Source organism: Anneissia japonica, unplaced genomic scaffold, assembly GCF_011630105.1.
Source record: "Anneissia japonica isolate Jap-2015-1 unplaced genomic scaffold, ASM1163010v1 scaffold731_len135611_cov127, whole genome shotgun sequence".
Classification (NCBI taxonomy): domain Eukaryota; kingdom Metazoa; phylum Echinodermata; class Crinoidea; order Comatulida; family Comatulidae; genus Anneissia; species Anneissia japonica.
In genome coordinates, this window is record NW_022718818.1 from 33,119 (window position 1) to 35,340 (window position 2,222).

The 2,222-nt window shown below is 33.3% G+C and overlaps 1 protein-coding gene across 1 annotated transcript in view; it reads left to right on the forward strand.

Moving 5' to 3' along the window:
- Nucleotides 1–244: 244 nt before the first annotated feature.
- LOC117110632 (lactadherin-like) overlaps nt 245–2,222 on the forward strand; it is a 27,749-nt gene continuing 25,771 nt past the window's right edge. Inside the window, exons 1-2 of the mRNA XM_033253399.1 lie at nt 245–259; nt 1,206–1,749. Coding sequence (XP_033109290.1) covers nt 245–259; nt 1,206–1,749 — 559 coding nt within the window. The remainder of the gene's footprint in view (nt 260–1,205; nt 1,750–2,222) is intronic.

Sequence of the window (2,222 nt, forward strand, 5' to 3'; positions counted from 1 at the left end):
TCGAATATCAATTTAAGACTTAAATTCTAAAAATTATCATATCCATCTGAGCCCCAACATGGTTGTGGCTTAGATCAAAATGTTTAAGACTCGTATAGATGTCCAACAAAGCAGATGAGTAAATTTAAACAATTTCAGAATGTATAGATGCCTGAAAACGGCAATTTGAGACTTTTAGATGCTGGAAAACGACACTTTAATATATAAGCACTACGAAAACTACTACATTCACCTAAGCATTATCATGGATGAGGCTGATGTGAAAAAAAATTAAAAATAAAACACACTTTTGTCACAGTGTGTGCACAATGTGGACTAGGCCTACTATGTGAATTTCTCTCTGTGTACCTTATGTAGGAACACACTGCAATCACTGTGGCTTACTATTTGAATTTTGTACACCGTGTTTTTCTGTCCAAACACAGTCAGTGTGTACACACTGTGTGACCACAGTGTGCACCGTGTGTACACTCTGTTGCATTTTTCTAATGATATATATAAATAAAATATAAATAAAATATAAATAAATATTAATATAAATAGATAAATATATTTATATATGCATATATAAACATATATATATTAACATATACAATACATATATATATATATATATATATATATATATATACACATACATATATACGCATACGTGTGTACACATCCGTACATACACATACATATACACACATACATATACATACATATATCTACATATTATATGAATATATATATACATATATACATATATATATATATATATACATATATACAAATAATACACATACATATATACACCCATACGCACATACATACATACAACAAACACACACGTAAAGGTAAAGATTTCATCGCCTATGTAAAATTGCACTTTTTCTCTACGTTTTAACATCTGTGTTATTGTATATTCTACTGCAAATACCGTCATATGTTTAGGACTCTTCCTTGGATATTCGGACAGTTTTTTATAACCATCCTATTGGTGTTTTATAAGGACAAGTTTCTAGGCCACTTGGTTGTGTACAACTAAGCTCAAACGGTGTTGGCATTCACGGCCAACGGGCTATAAACTGCCCGCAGTTTCGCTGACCCTGAAATTACGTAAGTGTTAACAATCGATCTACCGCTATGCAACAACCGGTACTTCAAGCGGCAAGCTGTGCTAGATTATTTACACGCTTCATAATTCACAAATATCAACGCAGTCTTGGAACTTGTACAACACTGCTCTTAACGATAACTTGAAGCTTGGCCCTCTTCATTATGCGCTAGCCTCAGATGATATACCACCACAAGAAGTAGGTACGTGTTTTGCAACAATCCAGGATGAGTTCTTTCGCGCAAACCCTGAATTTGTGGCAAATAATAATACACAGGGTAAGAAATTTATGTACCGTATTCCTAAGTCTGTTAATGAAGCTAGAAAACTTAAGAATAAACGTAGGAAACTTGCTTTTAAAAAACATTCATCTAATATCGATAAATCAAGATTTTTTGAAGCTCTGACAGCCTACGACTATTTGAAAAAAGAGAAAACAAAGGTTGAGAGTAAACGAAATACAGTGTACGAAGAAAAGAAATATAGATTGGACTTCTGGAAGTATTCAAAATCACTTTTTAACGGAACCATTAATAGTAGTCCACTAGGACCGACATTCAACAAAGAAACAGCTGATAAATACTTTACACAGAAGTACGAAATTTCACCATCTATCGACTTAAACTCTCTCTCTTGGATACCTGAGCTCCGTACTTTACCTGCTGAAATGATACAGTTTAATACGGATGGGATAAGACCAAAAGACATAAAAAATGTATTAAAGCGAAAAAGCAGCAACTCCTCTCTATGGGGTGCCATACGCAGCAAAAGTCCATGTTAAAATCAACATGTAATTGCAAAATTCAATGTCTGATTTATCAAAACGTAGGCGTAAATTTCTCAAAATGTAGATCTAGTTTCCAAAAATGAAGTTTTAATTTTTCAAAACGTAGTTCAAATTTTCCAAAATGTAGTTCTAATTTCTTTAAAACGTAATTCAAATTCAAAACGTAGGTCTAACTTGATCAAACACCCTCTCCAAATTCTATTCCAAAACGTAAATCAAAACCCAGCCTGGTTTGAAATGCATTTTACAACAACACTAGAACATGGACTTTTGCTGCTTATGGCACAGACACACAAAATGTAAATCAAAACTAGTCAGCCAAGCGTGACATGGGCC